Raw genomic sequence first — 15,602 nt, 5'->3', positions numbered from 1 at the left:
GATTGTCACAAACATCACTTATGTGTAAAATGTGATAAGTAATATCTGATTCCACGTTTGAAGTTGTTTATCTTTTAGCTTTCCTGATCCTGTCAGGAGCTCAGGTCTGATATGATCTGCTTCTTTTCCAGAGTCTGAAACATCTCCTGAAGGCCGTCACTCTGGACAATCTGATTTCCCACAGAAGTCTGCTGCACGAAGGGAAACTGGTGCTCACAGGTGTCTACCGTTGGCCCAAATCCAACACTGTTCATGTCCTCCATTTTTTTTTTTGTACAGAATCTTAGAATGTCTCTCTTTGGTTCATCACTAGAGAACACAAAGCTCATCGATGTTTATCTGTTCCTGTTTGATGAATTCCTGCTGATCACAAAGATAAAGAGAAGCAAGAAGGTATGCGCCCATCTTGTTCTGTTCTGGGCCAGTGGGAGATGCTCTGTGGAGAGGTTCATGTATCTGAACTTTGTACCCGTTTTTTTTTTTTTTTGCTTTGACTTTGTGCACAGAGGTCTGTCAGTTCTGAGCAGAACCACCTGAGGCTGCAGCAGAACCTGGAGCTGAACCAGCTGCTRAAGGAGGGCTGCACCTTCACGGTTCTCGATCAGCCCATCTCTCTGGATCGACTGCAGCTCAGGAACATTGATCAGCTAAATGCCTCCAGTAACTACACCTGATGCAGAGTTTTTCTACATGTTTTAGCAGAGAAGATTGAACAATTAAAACATCACACGCTCTTACTTTCTGCATCTGATGACAGAACTTTCTGCTTTGTTCACAGCATCGGGGCTGCCACATTCTTTCATCATAATGCACCACAACCGGTACCAACAGTGCATCGGTGCGTTCATCCTTCAAGCTGCGTCAGAGTCTGCCAAGGTAGATAAGTTCAAGCCTGAACTTATGACAAGTTTCAAACGACATGCATGTAAAAGGCTGGAAGAAAAATGTCAATAGTTTTGGCAATGTTATGTAAACAAAATGTGAAAAATTGAGAAAACCACGAAACAGACCAAGACAAAGTAATCCATAATTGTGAAGTAAAAGGTTTTATGTTGTTTTATTTTTTATCAAATGGAAATATGAAAACTGTTTRTATGCGTTTGTGCTCACCCCTGAGTCAGCTCTAGTTGTGCTTCAGAGTAGCACCACCTTTCTCATGCAAACACAGCTGCAAGTCTTTTAGGGTTGGAGTCTCCAGCCACAGATCAGACCTGTGGAGTGTGCAGGGGCGGAGCTATAGGGGGTTGGGGGGGCGGGGGGGTCTGGAGGTGCCAGGGAGGGAGGAATGGTTTCAAGTCGCTTAAATGTCTGATTATAGACGGAGAAAGTGCGCCCATGGCTGTTTCTGGGTTTTTCAAAATAAAACCACTCACACATTCACTTGTCTGCACTGCTTAAGTAACTACACATTACTGGTACCGGTCTAGGAGTCAGACCCCGGTTCTGCCAGCTTTTCATCCAGCTTGAGCTCATTTAGATCGGATGGAGAGTGATGATTCAAACCACGGGTCTTCTTTTGACACTGTGCAACCCATACTGCATGTAGATTAAAAATGTATATTTTGCTCTCACTCGACCAGAGCAAGTGGAGCTTCATGGGACCTTTTTATGAAAGTTTTTTGGGCTGGATACAAATGCATGCCACACTTTTCATATTTTTACTTTTACAGTTATGTAGTTCCTTGTGTTGCTATGAAAAATCTAAAGAATTAAAATTTCTGTAAAATTTGAATTTACATTCTTATCAGTAACTCAATAATTATGCATCTTCCTATTTGTTTTGCCTTTTGTTCACGCAGAAGCAGTAATACAAAGAGTTTATGCTCAATCCTTACACAYAGCTGCTGTTATTTCTGCTCCTGACCTCCTTCTTGTGCAACTTTTCCAGAGGGAATGGATGACGAAGTTGGAGGGCGCTGCGGCGGCGCTGCTGAAGCTGGACTCTCAGCAGCCGCGAGTCAAGAGCTCCTCCCTGTGGCTGGAGTCCTCCCAGATCTGATCYCATCCAGTGGCACTTCAAGCCACTGGAAATGATGTCAATGTGCACTTCACTGTCCCTAGGAGTCCGTCACAATGACTGCTCAAACACTAGGATTATTTTGTAAATTCTGTGTGCCTTTTAAAGGCAGCTAATGCGTTAGTGTACAATAAATTCTTATGACTTATTTGGTTAATTTTTTTTTTCTCACTTCTGCTGGAGGATTTTCAGATTGTATTTCCCTACATGTTTTTTCTTAAGATTTGACTCAAGGGAAGCTTTTTAAAATAAAAATTCAAATACTAAATTTTAAAGTTTGATATAGAAGCATAAATACATGTTCAGGCTATGATGAAAGAAAACAGTTGACATTTTTCCAAATCAATTAAAATGTTYGCAAGCAAAACAAAAACATTTGAATATCAATGATTGCAGGGTTAGGTTACAAAATATTTAAGGATTTGAAGATCAGTGAATACYGTTTAACCCTTTCAATAATTAAGAGGCTGATGTTGACTTTGGAGGAGTTGCAGAAATTATCAGCTCGGGTGAAAACATTTGGACAGATTTTAGGAATCCAAAGTACATGAAAGAAAAATCCGAAGGAGACAAAGTGTTGAGCAGAACTTGACTGACGGGAAACATGCAGGAAAATACAGCATCCCCACTGTAAAAACATGGCGGTGGCAGCATCATGCTGTGGACAATGAGCAGCTCACTGTCATTTCCTGGACACACCTAAAATAGACAAGTGGACAATTTTCMGACAAGAACCTAAATAAAAACGCACGTCGCAGACCTTTAGAAACATACTGCAGGTTTTTTATTTACACTCGTCATGACAATGAAAAATCAACATGGCGCATGTGAACACAGTACACCACCTCATCCCTCCATGCAGGTCAAACGAAGCCGCCCAGACTACAAGATCTCAGCAAGCAGCAGAGGAACCTGGCCTCAGGCACACCTTAGCAACCACCAGGTACGTCCACCAAACTGAAAAGTAAAGCCGTCATGCACGACAACCGACAGTCTGTCTGAAGCAAGTCTGTGGTATCGCTTTGAAAAAATGAGTGAGACACTGATGAATCCAAACACTGTTTCACTGCACATCTCTACGGCCACACGGAAGCAATTTACCTCTCTCATTACGAACATTTACAAAGATAACTATGACGGCATTAGTAAATAACAAGCAGGAAATGCTGAAGCCTGTATAAAGTTGGTTGTCCTATGTTTGCAGCCTCGCAAAGACGGGCCCGGAGTAGGGTAAGGTGCAAAACCTGTCACCAGTCGTAGATCCTGAATCGGATGCAAGTAGTGATACGTTTGTGACGTCCATCGTCTAGAAATAGTGCTTTTTCTCAGTCGAACTGARGTAGGCATGAAACCAATTTAACATAAAATAAAAATTAAAAAAAAGATTTTTCAGAAGGTGAAATGGACATTCGYGTCTGATGATCATTCAAGCAAACAGAGCTAATTTGGTAAATCTGAGACAAGAWTACTGCTGCAGAATACTGTGCATAATCTGTTTTACAGTGTTTCCACTTGCTCCAGTCAAAAAAAAGAAAAACCAAAAAGTACAATAGATCCCATCAGAACCCGCAAGCAATTATAAATTAAAATAGCAGGAATTTAGCTTTACAGTGTTCTCAGCTGGACAGAGAACCGACGGTAACTGCTGTACCTGAAGGCAGCAGTTCCTGAACCTCGAGTCAGAGATGCCGAGCTTCTGAGCAGCCAGGATTCATGCAGCAGGCATGACCGTGAAAACACACACACACACACACACATACCACTACAGTTATTGCTTCAAAGCAGAGCGCACACACTCAAACACAATCAGTGCTGTTGGACTGCAGAAAAGACCAAATTAAAACATGGAGGCACCTTCAGTTACTGCATCACCACAACCTGAAGATTTTAAACACACACACGCAATCAAGTGACAAAGCAACAAAAAGACTCACGATAAAAATGTCACAACTCAAACGCTTTCAGGCAAATACTGACACATTACAAACTCTGCTGCAGACATTCTTTGGTCATGAAATGGACTCAATACATACATTTCTGCAGATTAGGAAACATGCTGCCATACAAAGAGAACAGGAAGTAACTGACATGACAGGTTCTGGACAAGATGTCTGATCTTTGAAGAAATCATGAAAAAGATAAACACTGTAAATGCTTGACAATTTAAAAAGGCCTAATTTGAGTATTTAATAAAATGTACATATAGAAAATAAATACTTCAGCTGACACCAAGACATGTTTAGTTATTTCTGCTTTTACCATCTAAGCAGAGATGCACCAATCTGTTGGCCAGGGAAGAGWATCAGCCAATTTTCCCAACATAGAAAGTCAAACACAAAGAAATCAGATTTTTTTTTTGTCCTTTGAATTCGCCAAAATTAATAACTCTCCGTTTTCAGTTCATAAGTGCATCAACAAAATGATTATCACCTGCACCGGCTGTAAGGAAATCCAGAACATTTTCAGTTTTTATGCGTTATAATCTTCAGAAACAAAATAAAAAATGGAATAGATCAAAACTGTAGTTAATAGAATAAACTGAAAATAMATGCATTTTTTAGAACCCAAAACTGATTTTTAGTTAAGTGAAAACACTGAGGAAATTATAATAATTCAGATGTAGCTTTATGACTTTAAGGTRACAATTTAATTGCTGTAATTTTTTAAATGAGACAGTTGTGATCTGCAGGTGAAACCAGAAAACAGAAAGCTCTTATTCTACTAAAAACTAACACTATTTTTGGTCAATAAACGCATCAATGTGCTTTTCTGCACCAAACATAAGTTTGGGACATTTGCACTGCGCCATCATTTTTGGAATTTCTTCACTTTCCATAGCATTAATTGCCTCTACTGATACCAAAGTATTTGCAGGATACTTTTCTTCTATTATCGTTTGTCCTTACGGGGAAAAAATGTCACTATGAGAAGTGGGAGATAGTTATTGGCCTAGAAAAGACAGACCAGTCCAACTTTTTCTGCAGTTTTCAGAACCTAAATTTATTTTTGGTTAACAGGAATTGATTTTTATTTTTTTTTGTTTAAATGATACTTTTATAGGTAGTTCTTTCTTACCTCAAAATGCATGAATTCAAGAGTTCTATAATAGACTTGTATAATTACAAGCAATTAATAAGTTACTTGCATTTATCTTTGTATGGCAGAGCTGCACTGAGCTGAGTCGGTTCGCGCCCCGGTGCAGCGTGACGCTAACAGACACGAGCAAAGATCAAAGCAGCCACCTCACAGCTGCTGACGATGCCGAACACCGACGGAGGCCTGAATACGAACTTAAAAGAGGTGAGCGAGGATCCACCCCRCCTCCGCTCTCTGGCAGTCCACAGGAGGAGCAAAAGGCACAAAAACAGATACGGACGGTCCCAGCTGATCCCACTGCATCTCCGCCGCGTCTCCTCCGCGCCGCGGCCAGACGGCCTATGCAAATGGGAGTGTTTTTTTTTTTTTTTGCGCTGGGGCGGTCTCTCATTAGTGCACATTAAAAATGACAAAGGACGAGCCTTCTTCTGCCCGCTGGAATATAAAGGGTTAAAGGGAGGGAGTTGAAGGGCAGGAGAACACCGGGGATCAGCCCTGGAGCTCCTCAAAGCAYGTCTCGCAAACCCGAACGGGCTTCTTGGAGGACGGCGTGAGGGCGCACCTCGCTGAGCACTCGCCGCAGAAGATGTTGCCGCAGTGTCGACAGTGGTGCTGCGGATGCAGAGAAGGAGGGAGGGGGGGGGAAACGACGGGCACTCAGTAAAGACAAACGGGAAGCAGAACGCGTCTCTCGCTGGGAACATCGAGGGGTTCTCACCTTCCTGACCGTGACGGTGAAGCCCTTCCCACAGGCCATGCAGTTCTGGACTTCGTGGTCCTCCGCCCACTTTCTGGTCAGACTCTGCGACTGTTTGATCTGCGGGCGTCGACAGCAGCAGTCACACTCAGGGAGCAACGCCATCAACCCGCCTGTGAGCTGCAAGCGCAGCGTGGCCGGCTCACCTGGAGCGACTGGTTCTCTCTGCCGAGCTCCTGCATGGCCGCCGTGGTGTCGTCCAGCTTCCTCCGGAGCTCCACCACTTTGGCCTGGAGCTTCTCGATCTCGCCTTCACCCGCGACGCACCTGCAGAGCAAACGGCGCAGATCGCTAATAGGCATATATGCTACWTGGAGGGATGAGAGTTTTTTTTTTGTTTCTTTGATTTCTCCTCATTTTCTGAGGAACCTGAGTAGGACAGATTTAAATCCACTTTTTATGAAGACTTTAAACCCGACTGTGCTGTGGAACTAGTTGTCTCTGCAGAGCCGTTTACCAAAAGTCAGATCGTCTCTCATGTTTGTATCCTCAACGTCTGACTGAAACAACTTTCTTTTTCCAAGAGTAAAAATAAGAAAATTAGGGCTAATATTTTCTCTTGTTTATACCCTGCACTTTTTGTCATTTTGTCCCAATTATGATCGTCCTTCAAACTTGTAAATGTTGGACAAAAGAAGGGAAAGAAAAGAGAGAAACAATGGAKGAAAGGTAGGACACAGGAATGCAAGTGAAGGTAGACACAAAAAAGGAAGGAGACAACGAGACGAAAAGACAGCAAGGTAGGACACGCGGAGGGAAGAAGAAGGAAGGAAAGAAAGTCAAGGGAACAAAGAAAAGAAGGACTCAACAAAGGAAGGGAGTGAGGGAGGAAAAAGAAAGAAAGGGCAGATGAACTAAGAGTAGGATGGACAGAGCAGTGATAAAAAAAAAGGAGGACAGAGTGAAGACAAGGACRAAGAACAGAGGGATGGAATAAAGGAGAGGATTTAAGACGGGAGGGAATCGTTCTTTCCAGACAGTGGAACGATTCTGCTGTTCCCACCTCGTCTTCTGGACTCATTTAAAAAGCAGCCTGTGTGAAACACTTCACCATTTTTATATCTGTGACAGGGCACACGTAGATAAAACTGAAAACTTCCTCTCTGTGTGTGCCYCGACTAAAACATTCTCCACTGACCTCTCYAGAAGAGCCCGCCGCTCGTCCTGGTTGTTCTGGACAGTGGCCTCCAGCACAGCGATCTCCCCTCTCAGCTCGTCCGTCTGCTTCTCCAGCTCGCCGACTCTCCGCTGGCTGCTCTGCCACTCCCTCTTCAGCGTGGCCACGTTTTCATTCAGGGCYGTGACCTGCACGCTCAGCTTAGCTTCAGCCTCCTCCCCGCGCTTCACCTGCTCCTCTCTGGCTCTCCTCTCCGCCGCCTGCAGAAGGAGAGCAGAGGAAATGGATCGCTAGAAGAAGAGGCGGCGGGGGGTTAGCGGCGTTCACGTGGAGGGGGACTTACGAGTTGGTCCTGGACTTCCTTTGTCTGGGCGAGGAGCTGCTCCTCTCGCTCGCTCCTGTTGTCCTTGGTGACCTGGTGCTCCTTCTGCTCCTCCTTGAGCGCCCCCTGCGCCGCCTCCACTTGACCCTGCAGCTCCAGTTTCTGCTGGATCAGCAGCTGCTTGGCTTCCTGCAACTCTCTTAGTTCCTAAGGAGGAATTGTTAAAGGTTCAGGTGCTTTCAACAAAGGATCACCATGTGTTTATGACAATAAATAGTAAATGGACTGAATTTATAAAGTGTTTCTCTTGTCAATACTCAAATAGCTTTCCACTAGTAATTTTTTTTTTCACAACGTATCTGATTTTAATCGTTTTTTTTCCACTTTATTTTCTAAAAAAAAAAAAAAAAAAAAAACACATTACAAATGACCAAAAATATTTTTAAGAAGTGACTTTGATTTCAATAATCAATCAGCTTGTCAAGCAAAATGGCAGCCTGGGTGGGCTGACATCACTCTGCGTGGAAACACAAAAAGTGTAAACAGTACACAAAAAATGTACTGTTAAAAAAAACACACAAACAAGAAATCCAGACCCAGTTGAACCCACTGGCTGCAGAGTTGAACTGATGATGAGTTTAAAACGTCGCTGAGGTCGTGAAGAGCTGACCCACCTTCTCACTTTTCTCCGCCAGCGTCTTCAGGTCAGAGGTCAATTTGCTGCTGCTCTTCTCCAGCRCGCTCTTGGCTTTGTTCAGCTCCTCCGCCTTGCTTCTCTCCTTCTGCAGTTCCTCCTTAACTTGACCCTGCGTCAGTTCTCACACGCTTAGCAAATTACGACAACACAATCGTGAGCATTGCTGTTCAAACCCTTCCACCGACCTCTTGCTTTTGCAGCTCCTTCAGGGCTTGTTCCTGCTGCTGGAGCGTCTGGTGCCGTTTGGAGAGTTCTTGCTCCAGTGCGGACCGGGCCGCMTTCAGCTCCTGRATCTGAGCCTCTAAAGCCGACTGATGCGTCCGATTGGCGGCCAGCTCCTCCTGAGCCACGCTCAGCTTCTCCTCCGAGCTCTGGAGACACAGAACATCTCTCAGCTTGTGCAAGACCTCAGAGAAGTATTCACACTTTGTCACATCAAAATGAGGAGCTTAAAATGTATTTTTCTTTTTAAAGACAACCTATCGTGCTTTCTTGAATAGGTTAGGATAAATCTAATCACAAAATCATTCTTAGCAGAATCTGCTCAGTTCTGCATGTCTTGAGCTCCTTTCAGAACCCAGTTTTAGGGCCTCCTGTCACTTTAAATCCAAATAAGCTGCAGTTGGCTACGCCCCCAACTTAACGTTTATACTGGCACGTAAAAAGGGCTGCAAACAGATGTGCATTTATACAACCGTACATGTTTGAAAAGCAGAAGTGGAGCCTCYTGCACTACCAACACAAATGCAGSAAATGGTTTCTGGATGGCAAGTCAACRAAACACTTGGGTTTTCCAGCAGCCATTATACAGCGCCWTTGTAYGGTGGAAAAACCAGCTGACCAAATTTGCTGGAGCTTGTGTTGCTAGGTAACAGGGCTCGGCTTGGCTAGGTAATGGCAGAGTGCCCATCGAATGCGACTCAGCAATTGGGAGGTTTTTGAAAACAAACATTAAACTTGATGCCAAAAAAAAAACAGCTGGGTGATTTTTTTTTAAGTGCATGGGCTGTTATTAGAAGTAGTTGAGAACCAAATTAAAGTACAACATTTGAAATCAACATATAAAATTCCTCTGAAATACACMGAAAATGGCTGAAAATGTTAAAAGGGGTCCTTTTTCTGCTGGGCACCGTGAACCTGGTTTGCATCTGGTGAGTTTTGCACCTTTAGGTCTTGACGCAGAGAGGAAACCTCAGAGTCTTTGCCGTAAAAGTCGGACTGAAGCTTTGAGAAGTTTTCCTGGCTTTGCTGCAGGGACTGCTGCAGCTCAGCCGCCCGGCTCCTCTCAGCGGTCAGGTCCTGGCCGAGCTCAGACATCCGAGCCGCCAGTTTCCTCTCCTCCTCAGCCTGGAGAGGAGAATCAAACAAACGTATGCTCGGATCCTCCCTGTGCGTCGTTCCAAAGCTGCTCAAAATTACAGAAGATCCTCACCTTCTTGACAGCCGCTTCCTGCAGCTCAGCCACTTGGCCGCTCAGCCTCTTCGCCTCCTCCTCCATGGACCCCCGAACTGTCTTCAGCTGGTCCTGCAACTTCTTCAACTCTTCCTCCTTTGCCTTCAGCGTCCCCTGAGTCTTTRAGTGCTGCTGCTCAAAYGAYGTGAGCTGCGCCTTCAACGTTTTCTCYGCCTGACATTTGAGGAATCACCTTATGAGTAAAACCTGAAAAGGTGAAGCTCGACTGACTGCTTTTTCAGAGCGTTACCTCTCTCGTTTGCTCCAGCTGCTCCTTCGATTCGTTCATTTTCTTAGTGATGGCCTCGTTAGTTTTCAAAAGCTCCTTTCTTGTCTTTTCGATAGACTTGTCCTGAAGATTRGAGCAGAACACTGCTTTCAGTTCCTGATTGTTTTACACGAGTGGCTATTTATTTGATCCAGGTTGAAGGTCGAACCCACCTTGTCCTCCATGGCTGATTTATGGTTCTTCCTGTCGGCCTCCAGCTGATTCTGACTCTCCTTCAGAGCCTTGTTGGCCTTCTGCAGGCTCTCCTGAGTCGCTCCGAGCTCCTTCCTCTGCGCCTCCTTCTCCTGCTGGGCCTTCTGCAGCTCCGCAGCCAGACTCTGAGCCTTCTTGCTCAGCTCCGCTTGCTGACTCTGTCCCTCCTGGGTCACCTTGTCCAGGTTCACCTTCAGAGCCGCCATTTCCTGCTCACAGCACTCCAGCTGCTGCTGCACGCCACTCGCAGCCGCAGCCTTTTTCTGCAGCTCCTCATGCAGACTCTTCGTTCTAAGTGTAGAAAAACACATCAGAGATGTTAAAGAAGCCAAACGTTCAGGTGTGAAGATTTAATGTGTTTCTTTTGAGCTCACCCTTCCTTTTCCGTTTCCAGGGAGCGCTGCAGCTCCTTTGCTTTCCGTTTCACCTCTGAACTTTCCTTCTGCAGTTTCTGCACCTCCACCTGCAGCTGATCTCTCGCGGTCTGTACCTCCGCCGCCTGAGACTCCAGTTTCTGTTCGAATCAAAGTGTTGGTTTTTAAAGMGCACGCCGCCAATGGTTGCGATCGTGTTTCTAACACGAACCTTGCTGAGCCCTTCCAGCTGCTCCACCCGCTGCTCTGASGCCAGCAGTTTGTCTTTACATTCCTTCAGGCTGCTCTCCAGCTGGGCACTCTGCTCCTGTCTGTCTCTGAGCCTCTGGGCCTGATCCTCCAGCCTCTTCTGTGCTTCGCTCAGCTCCTGCACGACACATCAAGGACATTAGAAGGCGGTTATGCGGAAATCCAGAGTGGAAACACAGGAGACCCCGCAGAAAACTCAAGAAGTAACCGTTTCAGGAAACAAAAAGGGGTAAAGCAGTTGGGTTTTAGCATAGAAATAAAAATAAATAAATARTCAGCGCAAAGAAAAAACCCGCCTGCTGTTTGTCCTGCAGAGCGTGCTGAGACGCCTCCAGGCTGTTCTCCAGGTTGGCCTTCTGCGCGGCCTTGGCCGCCTCTGCAGACAGAAGCAACTCTGTTTTGGCCTTCAGCTAAAGGAAAACGGACCAATAAAAAACTCGTTAGTCCAACGGGACAGCGCGCCGATTGACGTTTTGAGTTAAAAATCACCCGCGTTCGAGTGACKGGCGCACCTGAGCGTCCAGCTGGGATACTTTCTCCTTGCTGTCAGTGAGCTGGGCGGTGAGCTCGGTGACGGACGTCTCCAGGGTCTGTGCTCGGTCCTGGGCTGAACGCAGCTGAGTCTTCTGCTCCTGGACCTGCTTGTGRAGGTTGTCCTGGGCCTGCTTGTTGCTCTCAGACTGGTTCTTCAGCTTGTCCGTCAACTGTGCAACCTTTAAAAGTCCCGTACGAAAGAATCAGGGCCGAAGCGATTAATCGGATTAATCGTGATGAGTAGATTACTGAAGTAATCGTCAATTGTCTTAATAATCGATTAATCGTTAACTGGAGTTAGCGATAAGAATACCCTCTGAGCAGTAATAAAACCAAACCTGTACAAAAAAATTTATACATTTTGCATAAAAAAATAAATAAATATGTTGTGCCCAGAACTCCACAAGAAGCAATTTAAGCTTCATCTGGTTCAAATTGTGTGAAAAAAAATMTCTTAAGTACCGTTTTATTGGTTAATCCAAAAACAAATGATCAACAGATCAGCCCAACAATGTTCAGTCAAACAGAATGGGTTGAGCTTTTCACATGCTGATGTTAGAATAATTTTTTTGTTAGCTGCAGATGCATCGTTTGCTGCAAATGATCAAGTGTAAACTAAAGGACTGCTGCGTTGTTGCATTTTAAAATTGTTATTTTTTTTATTTGAAGTGGTTAAAAGAAAAATCGACATAATTTACCAATTTTCTATCCGATCAATCATCAGAAAAATTTATTGAMTAAATCGATTACGGTACTAAAATAATTGTTAGTTACAGCCCTTGAAGAAAAAATCTATTAAAGATTTTGACTTACAGACATTAACATAATATAGCGCATATGAAGAGCACAGAAACGTATAGAACATCGTGATACAATCATGGAAAGGACGAAGACCACAGAGGAGTGCAGAGAGTGCGGGCCTCCACCTGTTCATGCAGTGCGTGGTTCTTCTCTTTCAGCTGGTTGAGGAGCGCCGTCTCTCCCTCCCCAGCCTGGATTTTGGCACACAGGTCCTCTCTCTCTGCCTCCAGCTGGCTCACAGTGTCTTTACTCTTCTGAAGCAGAGCCTCCAGGTTCTGGATCTTCTGGTCTTTGTCCCCGATCTGACGCAGCACCTGCTCCAAGTCATTCTGCAGAACGACGCRAGGAAACATTTTATATTTAGTTCTGCTGCTGCAGTCTCATGCTGTGGGGGATTTGAGAGTYGAACCTGAGGCACAGRTTTAGTTTCCCGCAGGGCGACGACACGAAACACAGAGCAAGAGCTAAACTCTGATATCATGCATGTTTCATGTATTAGAATGGCCTAATGAAAGTCCAGACCTAAATCCAACTTGACAGAAAGCCTCCTGAAGGCAATTTTTCAAAAATSTCCAGAGATTTTCAGTCAGACTGASCTCAGGATAAAATGCGAAGAAGAATGGGTAAAAATGTCAGGCTCTACATGTTGCTGTTTTATCCGTTTCAAATCAAAGGGGCTAAAAACAAAACGGATGCCACTCCTGTTATTGCATCATTTTCTTTCCACTTTAAAAGTAAGCACCGCAGCATGTTGGTCGACCATAAAACCCCAAATAAAGCCTTCGTCTGTGTTCACATCGTGACAAAATGGGAAAAAGAGCAACTGATGTTATTACTTTGGCACTGTGAATAAAAATCTTCTCTCTCGTCTCAGATGAGAGTGTGTGTTGTTGTGCAGTACCTGCGCCTCCCGCAGTTTGCCGTTGGTGTTTTGCTGCAGCGCCTGAAGCTCCTGGTGCTGCTGCTTGGCTTTCTCCAGCTGGTGCTGCAGGTCCGAGTTCTTACTGGAGCTCTCCTTTAGCTGAAGTAAAACACAGTGAATGTTTGTTCATTTTTCTCCCAAAAATATGCCATTTTAAGTCCAACTTGTCTTCCCCTGATCTACTAACAAGAATAAACCTTGCGGGAAAGTTTCACATTCCCACCTGCTCTTCAGTTCGGGAGAGTTTGAACTGGAGGTCGGCCGCTTGCTGCTCTCTGTCCTTCAGTTTCTCTCCAGACAGCTGCCTCTGCTCCTTCAGACGGCCCTGCAGCTCGCCTACCTGCCGCTCGGCCTCCAGCAGTTTGGCATGCAGCTGCATGGTGCGCCAGGAAGTGTGAAAACACGAGACAGAAAGATTASAAATGGAGAGAACATRCTAGCACCTCCAGAACCTTTTTGTTCTGCATAACTGCGACTCAAACGCTGAGCTTGTATAATAATGCAGTCTGAGTCGACACAGGAGACTCTGTCTCAACATATGGGACATGACGATTAATAAGTGCTGTGTGAGCTGAGCTTTGATCTGAATGACTGTTTTTTTTAAATCTGCCTGCACATAGCTTTTGTTCTGCACGCTGCCGATCTCACCTGACTGATCTCTGTCTGCTGCTGGGCACCTTGGCTTTCTTTTTCCTCCCTCTGATGCTCCAGCTGCTTCCTCTCTACCTTCAGCTCTGCGTGTTTCACCTCCAGCTCTGCTACCTCGCTCCTCAGCTTGGCCGCCTCCTCGGCCCTCTCCGCCAGCTCGGCCTGGACCTTCTGAAGGGACGCTTCGGCCGCCGCGGCTCGAGCCTGGAGCTCCTGCACCTCCGAGTCCCGCTCCCTCAGGCTGTCCTGGACGCCCTTCTTGGCGGCTTTCTCGGCTCCCAGAGTGTCCTCCACTTCTTGAAGCTCCTTCTCCTTACGCGCGAGTTTCTCAGAGAGAGTCTAGGGAAGAAAAAAAAAAAAACCGAAATACGTAGTTATGAGCCTTCTGAGGAGAAGCATAAGACTGTGTTTCTTGTGGTTGGCCTGAAAGGAATGATGTCGCAGTAGATCCCAACACCTTTGTCTTTTATTCCTACACATTTCCTGTTTTCCAACAAATCTYAACTATTTCATACAACAGTCAGCCAGTTTATGACATGCAAGAACAAAAGGTATTTATTGTGCATCTTTTTGTGTTATTGTTTCTATAATCATTAAAAGATTCTAAAGTGTCAGAATGCAACTCAGAAACTAATATTTCATTCATCTTGTTCTCATCATGTTGTCTTAATACAGACTATTCATCTCCTTATGAGGGGATGACAAAATCTCAAGCTTGTTTTGTTGAGTTTTATAATAGCTTCACATTAGGATGAAGRAATTTGGTGCCTCTGTTGTCCTGGAAACAGCTTCAAATACTCTGAGAAATGAGACCTTGAGCTCACTTCATCACACTTATCTCATTATTAAATCTCAACCTTGATTTTTTTTTTTGTACACAAACTTGTTATATAAAGAAAACAAGACCATGAGCTTGTTGCTATAGTCAGTTAATTGTTATTATATCACACTGACAAAACCATGAGCTCTCGTCTTGTCAAAATAAGTTTAACAAACAACTGCAGAAAAGTAATGAGACCCTGAGCTTGTTTTCTCTTTTGGGGGGAATATAGTTATCCATCTATCTAAATATCATCTTATGTAAAGATAATGGGATGCTGAGTTTGATTTGTCGGGATAACAAGAGCTTGATTTAGTGAGAACAGTTTCAGTATCTCACTACATGCTGAGATAATGAGATGTTTTYGCTTGCTTCAGCATTCTGAGATAACATCACCCATTTGTCAACGTCTGACATTTTTACACACAAACGCATACAGCGACATGAAAAAACAAAAACCTCCAAACTAACAAACACCTAAACAAGATAACACTGTGGCATTAAACAGAGAAGGGCAGATTTGAATATTTTTGGAAGAATGAAACGGGGACATTTATAAAAATACACCATTCTATTTTTTTTATATACTTATGCAAACAAGAAACACGCCAAAAGAAAAAACGTGTATAGTTAAAGCAGTTTGATGTAGCGCCTCGTGAACTCCCACGGCCTGTGCGATAGGAGCAAMGGAAAGGAACAGTCAAGAGGCCGGACTGAAGTGCGGCACGTCGCCTCTGCACGGAGAGCTCTTTTCACGGCCCGGGTTCTGGCAGCAAGCTCGATAACAGAGTCACGGAGTACAAAATGCTGGTGACGACAACGTGGGCGGCCAGCCTCAGACTGCAACAGGACCCACGGATTCAGCAGATGAAATCCAGCGAGTCAAACGGACGCTTGTGCTTTTCTTTTCTTTTTTTTTTAAACCCTCTTCTTTAGTTCATCTCTTAAAGTCTACTTTGGTGCRTCTCCTTTTCTCAATGTTAGATTTAGAGACTGATTAACCTCCTGATGGTTGTTCAACTGGCCACTAATAAACCAATGTACCGTCAGAAGAAACAGGGAATCAGACTGGAGGGTCCACCACTGTAATCGCTCTGCTATCTGTAAACAAACACCTCCTCTGCCTGCCGTGGGACCACATCTGAGCCCGATGAGTGACACTTTAATCTCTGCGCCACATTCTTCTCCTCCCGTTGCACCAGTCACATTACCTGGCTGAGGTTAAATTTCTCGCTGACTGACAAGGAGGTAAACCAACTATCACCCCCTGCTGGCTTGATAATAGTGCTCACCTTAATATTTGTCAGCAAGCGT

The 15,602-nt window shown here is 44.7% G+C and overlaps 2 protein-coding genes across 2 annotated transcripts in view; one reads left to right on the top strand and one right to left on the bottom strand.

Annotated features, from left to right (window-relative positions):
* plekhg7 (pleckstrin homology domain containing, family G (with RhoGef domain) member 7) overlaps window positions 1-2,188 on the top strand; it is a 17,823-nt gene extending 15,635 nt beyond the window's left edge. The window contains exons 12-16 of the mRNA XM_017305164.1: window positions 132-219; window positions 314-393; window positions 507-660; window positions 779-876; window positions 1,889-2,188. Coding sequence (XP_017160653.1) covers window positions 132-219; window positions 314-393; window positions 507-660; window positions 779-876; window positions 1,889-1,999 — 531 coding nt within the window. The 3' untranslated portion in view covers window positions 2,000-2,188. The remainder of the gene's footprint in view (window positions 1-131; window positions 220-313; window positions 394-506; window positions 661-778; window positions 877-1,888) is intronic.
* A 590-nt stretch (window positions 2,189-2,778) lies between these two features.
* The window catches only part of eea1 (early endosome antigen 1), a 21,359-nt gene continuing 8,535 nt past the window's right edge, over window positions 2,779-15,602 (bottom strand). The window contains exons 12-30 of the mRNA XM_008411468.2: window positions 13,469-13,807; window positions 13,044-13,193; window positions 12,800-12,919; window positions 12,024-12,227; window positions 11,076-11,276; window positions 10,860-10,973; window positions 10,526-10,681; window positions 10,315-10,454; window positions 9,901-10,231; window positions 9,710-9,811; window positions 9,439-9,633; window positions 9,171-9,353; window positions 8,192-8,377; window positions 7,984-8,115; window positions 7,331-7,516; window positions 7,009-7,247; window positions 6,017-6,137; window positions 5,832-5,930; window positions 2,779-5,725 (exon numbers count right to left, since the gene is read on the bottom strand). Of these exons, the coding sequence (XP_008409690.1) occupies window positions 5,603-5,725; window positions 5,832-5,930; window positions 6,017-6,137; window positions 7,009-7,247; window positions 7,331-7,516; window positions 7,984-8,115; window positions 8,192-8,377; window positions 9,171-9,353; window positions 9,439-9,633; window positions 9,710-9,811; window positions 9,901-10,231; window positions 10,315-10,454; window positions 10,526-10,681; window positions 10,860-10,973; window positions 11,076-11,276; window positions 12,024-12,227; window positions 12,800-12,919; window positions 13,044-13,193; window positions 13,469-13,807 (3,321 nt within the window). The 3' untranslated portion in view covers window positions 2,779-5,602. The remainder of the gene's footprint in view (window positions 5,726-5,831; window positions 5,931-6,016; window positions 6,138-7,008; window positions 7,248-7,330; window positions 7,517-7,983; window positions 8,116-8,191; window positions 8,378-9,170; window positions 9,354-9,438; window positions 9,634-9,709; window positions 9,812-9,900; window positions 10,232-10,314; window positions 10,455-10,525; window positions 10,682-10,859; window positions 10,974-11,075; window positions 11,277-12,023; window positions 12,228-12,799; window positions 12,920-13,043; window positions 13,194-13,468; window positions 13,808-15,602) is intronic.

The sequence above is a fragment of the Poecilia reticulata genome, linkage group LG6, assembly GCF_000633615.1.
Source record: "Poecilia reticulata strain Guanapo linkage group LG6, Guppy_female_1.0+MT, whole genome shotgun sequence".
NCBI classification, from domain to species: Eukaryota; Metazoa; Chordata; class Actinopteri; order Cyprinodontiformes; family Poeciliidae; genus Poecilia; species Poecilia reticulata.
The sequence above is the reverse complement of the archived record's forward strand: the minus strand, read 5'-3'. Positions and strand labels throughout refer to the sequence as shown.